The 5,846-nt window shown below is 33.1% G+C and overlaps 1 protein-coding gene across 1 annotated transcript; it reads right to left on the bottom strand.

Moving 5' to 3' along the window:
• Nucleotides 1-1,683, bottom strand: LOC110745969 (F-box protein SKP2A-like). The gene is made up of 3 exons (XM_021946148.2): nucleotides 1,263-1,683; nucleotides 1,029-1,170; nucleotides 1-560 (listed from the first exon to the last, which is right to left on the bottom strand). Exons 1-3 carry the CDS (start codon nucleotides 1,596-1,598, stop codon nucleotides 187-189), a joined length of 852 nt encoding a protein of 283 aa, XP_021801840.2. The 5' UTR covers nucleotides 1,599-1,683; the 3' UTR covers nucleotides 1-186.
• Nucleotides 1,684-5,846: the final 4,163 nt, after the last annotated feature.

Below are 5,846 nucleotides of genomic sequence, written 5' to 3'. Positions count from 1 at the left end.
TGAGGCGAAACCAAGTTTGTTTTCCAGTAGTCAAAATGCTGCAAAAGTCATAATTCAAAGTCCGCAGTTCCAGGCCATTGCCCATTTGCGGCTGATTACATCTCAACACAAACATATATACTGTGGCTTAGGGTTCTCGGCCCTTCCACATACTTTAGTTTGTTACCGTAATCCTCGTTCCTCTACTCAATGAGCCGAATGAGGAAAGGCGCTAGCCGTGCGGTGTGCTTGGACAGCACAGGCACAATGCAGGGATGTCAAGTTCAAACAGCCGCTCATAATGAGGGAATTCCTTCCAGAGCAGGTATAAAGTGTGGGAAATGAGTCGCACACCGCATGAACAGCAGAAGGGGTGAGTGCTGTGCATTGGCTGATGTTGAGAGTCCTGAGCCCTTCCTCATCATTCTTGGGTTTCCTGGATTCCCACACTGCTGCAGGCTTGTTCCTCACTAAACTCTGGGCCAAAGAATACATTGCTCTGTCTGTAATGTTCTGACAGTAATAAAGGCCAAGGGATCTTAGATGAGGGCACCTGTTTGCCAAAGCAATCACACTGTCATCTGCAATGAAAGAATAAAGGCATCAGAGATGATCACTATCCATAAACCAGGTAAACTACATTTTGTGTTCAATTCCTCATGCTCCAATTATAAGGGCCCTCTTTCAGTTCAGTACTATTTTCGGCGCATTCTTTCATCAAGATGGATATGGGTTAATTATTTCAATTGGTAGCAAATGGAAAGCATAAAAAGAAAAGGACATGAAAGGTTAGCCTAAGCATCTAATAAAAATTTTCGTCAAGTCATTAGGCATTTTATTGAAGACAATGCTAAATCGCTTCTATAAGGTTAATGATGGATGGTGATTGCCAACTCTGAAACAGCACAAGCAATACTAAGCAACTTGATAATAGCAGCATTGATTCCTTTGCAATGCACCTATTAGTACATACATGTGCAAATACGAGATTTGAGAAATATGACTGCAGAACCAACTGTAACAAGGAACAGGTACTGTAACCAAAATACCTGTAATTTGGAGACAGCCACACAAATCAACGGTTCTGAGATCAGGGCATCCATATGCCAAGCTCAAAACTCCAACATCACTTACAAGCTCACACCAACCAAGATTCAGACACTGCAACTGACTGCAATAACGACCAATAGCCTGCACATGATTTTACAGTATTAATAGAACTATCTTAGTTAAGACATGTGGAAAAAATAAAAAAATAAAAAAAATCAATATCTTATCTTTACCTGCAATGCCCTGTCTGATGCAGCTCTGAGACATCCACAAAGATTCAGAACTTTCAATTTTTGGCAAAAGCTAGCCACATACTCAAGAGCACTGTCACTGAAGGCTGTACACCCGCTAATGTTGAGTTTTGTAAGATTAGGGCACCCATGAGCTAAGGCATACATGGAGCGGTCACTGAGCTTGAAGCTTTTGCTGAGGTCCAGGACCTGCATATCATGACAGAAGTTTGCAATGCTCTCAACAGCATTATCCTCAAGTTGGGCTTTATCTTGACGTAGTATTAGAGTCTGCAATCTTATAAACTTAGGAGCAAGAGATAGGACCAAGTTGTTCATGTTCTTGGTGCACCTGAAAAGATAATTGACAAGCTGGTTATGATTAAATTGGCATTCAGAACCTTTTTTTCTTTCTAAATCAATGCACAAAGCTTAAATCAAGTCATAGACAATCTCTAGAATCCTTTCACGTCACTCATTTACTTTCTGGAAACAACAGAGAAAGGATTTGGCATCTGGGAAAATTTTAAGTTCCCTGTACCCAAAAGCGTAGTCTTAACGCTTTTCTTTTTCTTTTTTTTTGGTCGAAATCATATCTCATTTCATATTCCAAATTTTCACATATTCCAAATTTTCTTAACGCTTTTCATATTCCAAATTTTCACATATAGGATCTTTAGTTCCTTTCTGAGCCATTTTTAGTATATAGGCTCTTAACCATTTTAGCTACAAGTCCCCACATCGTATATTTTTAGTCTGTAAAAGTATAAGTTGTGAAAGCTTGCTAAGGTGAATCAAAGATGGCTAATGGTGGCTCATATTCAACGTCTCATACACATGAAAAAAAACTGTTTCTTTTCTGTTTCGAAGCAAACAAATTGCAAGGCATTAGAAGCACTTTTTCCCAATACAAATAAACGAATACGTTTCTTCTTCTTTTTTTCTTGATATAAACGATTGCTTAACACTAATGGAGATCAAACTCAATCATAATGAGACATATATATTTTTAATGGCGGATCCAAGATTTGGAAGTCAAGTAGCGGAACTTGCACATTGCATGGATACGGTATGGGTACGCCAATAAAAGAAATTTCCAAAAACTAGGATATGTGTATGGCACCGATACGATGATTAAAATAATATAAATAGCAAATTTGATATTCCATCCATCATGTTATAATCATCCATCAAATAAATTTTAAAAAAAATGAATCAAATGCATTTTGAAAAAATAATAATAATACATGTAAAAACAGTTAGCATCTATTGCTATAAAACTAGGCTCTAGTGTACAAGAAATTGGGCTAGGGTGTACAAAACAATTGGGTTTCCAAGTCCAAAATAATTATAGAGGTCAATATCATCCATATCTAATCACGTGATTCTCTACCACTTTTGTCTCTTTCTCTCTTCCCCTTTTTTTCTCTTTTCCCTGGGCTTGTTGATTCCTTCTCTCTTTTTTTATTTTCTTCTTCCCTTTCTCTTTCCTTGGTCTTGTTGCTTCATATTTACCTATTTTTATTTCCTGATAATTTTCGACCTACCAAAAACATGGTTAGATTCAGTGTATACAAAGGATTAAAATATCGGCCATGCAGATAATATCGGGCCTCCAATTTACGGATATTTCGGGGGATATATCGTTATCGTTTTAGGCATCGGAAAAAAATCAACAAAAATGACAGATATAGGCACTGAAACACATAATTTTGGTGTCAAACTTTCATAGATGTTATGTACATTATCAATGAATGTATTGAACAAATAAAACTCAAAATTTACTAATAATAAGATATACATATGATAAAATATAAGTGGTATGTAATGCGCGTCAATGAAAAGTTTGAAAATAAAATTTTGATCAGAATGAATAAACCATGCATAAATCCATAGTTTGTTTAAACTTTGGATTACAATTTAGATAAGTGTCCATCTACATAAATGAAGAGCTCCTATGAGGTTCAAACAATGAGGAATAGCTATCTAGATTCATACAATAGTCATACCAAGTCATGTAACCCGAGTAGTTTGTAAGCCATGTTTGAACATGGTGCACATAGGTCTCTCTTGAGCTCCCTATTGTCCTCCCATATATGGGATAGTTAGGATTAACCCAACTAGTAGGTTCATAATCTGTTTCATCATCTTGAGCTCCATAACTAGTTCAATTATAATCAAACATGACATAACCATAGCCATCATAAGATGTAACATCACCACCCTTTTCAATACTACACCTTCGGTTGGTTAAAGTGATGGGCAAAAATATTTCCTTTATTGTAGCTTAGTAATAATATTAATTTAATAACATTAATATTCATTTTTCATATGTCTTTAAGTACAGCTTGAGGAAAATTAGACCCCATAATAAATATTATTTTATTAATGTGAGTTTATTATATTGGTATTGATTGCTTTGGCTTTTCCTATATTAATAGGATAATATTAATGTTGATTTGTCTATTCCTATTTAATATTGCTTTTCACGTTGCCCAATATAAGAGAACTCCAACATACAACTTTGTATTCAATTGTTTTTCCAGCCGCATGTATCTTTTTTTTTTCAAGCTTCAGCCTTCAACCACTCAACTCTCTCTCTCTCTCTCTCAAACTCTCAGATTTTGTTTTTCCTATATTTTGTATATTATTGTTTTTTTCTTGGTTATTGATAATTAGTAATTTGATGATCACAATATTTTGATTATTTAGTTTGATTCTTTTTTTATAATTTTTGTTGAAGACTTTATTTTAGGAGGCCTCCCTTATTGTTTTGGCATAGGGCCCCTAAAATCTTAGAGCCGCCTCTAACCCTTCCATCACCAAAAAAAGGTTTGTTGTAAAAAAAAAAGATTAAATAAAAAATCTTTGTCTTATTGATATTTCATAAGGGTGTGTTGGTTTTGATCGAAGAAGATATATTTTTCTTATCCTGGGTGTTTGGATTGGATAGAAAAATCTAAATTTGGCAGAGAGAGAAGCTCAAAGTGGTAAAAGAAGAAGAAAGTTTTTGAGAAAATACGTAGAGAGGAGAAACTAAATTAAAAGAAAAATGAAAATATACTTTTAAAAAGGGTAACTTTGAAAAACAAAACCTCGCTTATGTGATACATTATGTATATTGTTTTAAGTGTAAGAAAGTGACGCATGTCATGAAGAAAATGGAGAATATATAAAAGAGAAGGTTAGAGAGAAGGTTGCTAGCATTCCCTATTTATTTATTTTTTAATACTTTTTAATATAATATACAAGGGAATGTAAATGGACAAAACAGGAGTTGGAACGTCCAATTTCCAACAAAGGGAGTGTAAGTGGACAAAAGAAGAATGAGAAAATCAGCTCCCTAAAAAAAATACACTTGTGTGCAGTTTCTAAAAATAATAATATAAGAGTAACAAAAAAACTCACATTGCATTGTATTTTCTATTTAACAAGCCTAAAAATATAAATATAATAGTTACAAAAAAAAAAAAAAAAACACATTTGCATTGCAGTTTCTATTTTATAAACCTAATAAATACAAATATATGAGTAAATCTTATATTCTATAATCCTAAATATACCAATATAAGAGTTACATAAAAATATACAATGCATTACAATTCAAACAATCCAAAATAACGGAAATAATCAAACATCAAAAGTGAATCAATATAGGAGGTTGATTAGAATACTCTTATAATAATATTTTATGATTTTTAATGTTAATTGCATTTTTTGATCAATATACTAAACATAGGAATAGATGTTACTTTAAGACTATATATTCTTGGTCAATATGCTTATTTGAAGATAACAAAAATGCAAATATGGGCTCGGTATATCCAAGTGCACTACGTAACAAAAATGCAAAGTTGTGCTTAGAGATTCTGTGTGTTTATATACGTTTGTGTGGTTATAATGTATATGTATATATAAAGACACTTACATAGGTACATAAGAAGTATACATTTGCCAATACTAAAGGTACAAAAGAAGTATGTACAAATATGTATTATTCGTTTTCGTTTTCGTCTTAAAAAAAGGTTTTTTTATTATGATGAATTGTTATGATACTATCTACTATATTACTATTTTCTTAATATATGATTAATTACACAAGTTCATTCATTTTTAGTTAATATTAACATACTAAAATTGAAAATTGTGGATCAAACATTTTTAGTTCCTGACAAAAAAAAAAAATATATATATATATATATATATATATTTAGTAAATATTTTAATTATACTACTCTTATTCATGATAAAAATTTATATAACATTATTTTTATCAAGTATGCCAATAGCCCAACCATCTATCTTCAAGCCCAAATAATGAGCAGCCCAACTCTTCTCACCCTCTCTCCCCATTCCTGTTTCTTCTTTCTTCTTCTTTCTTTTTCTATCTTCTTTCTTCTTCTTCCTTTCTCTCCCCCTCCCTCCTCTTTCTTTTGTTCTTCTTCCTTTCTCTATCTCCCTCCTCTTTCTTGGTTGGGCTGCTCCTTTTCAACGGTTTATTGTTGGGATGCTGAAGAAAAATATGATTTTGATGGATTTTGGGGAATTTATTTTTCAATGGTTTATTGTTGGCTTGGGTAACAGGTG

Source organism: Prunus avium, chromosome 8 (assembly GCF_965620075.1).
Source record: "Prunus avium chromosome 8, drPruAviu1.hap1.1, whole genome shotgun sequence".
NCBI classification, from domain to species: Eukaryota; Viridiplantae; Streptophyta; class Magnoliopsida; order Rosales; family Rosaceae; genus Prunus; species Prunus avium.
Note: the sequence above shows the minus strand (reverse complement) of the source record. Positions and strands in the feature narration are given on the sequence as shown.

Coding starts and splice junctions, on each gene's coding strand:
- LOC110745969 (XM_021946148.2), bottom strand. CDS start 1,598: ATGAACAACTTGGTCCTATCTCTTGCTCCTAAGTTTATAAGATTGCAG. Junction 1,171..1,262: donor CATCAGACAGGGCATTGCAG/GTAAAGATAAGA, acceptor AATCATGTGCAG/GCTATTGGTCGTTATTGCAG. Junction 561..1,028: donor TGGCTGTCTCCAAATTACAG/GTATTTTGGTTA, acceptor CTTTCATTGCAG/ATGACAGTGTGATTGCTTTG.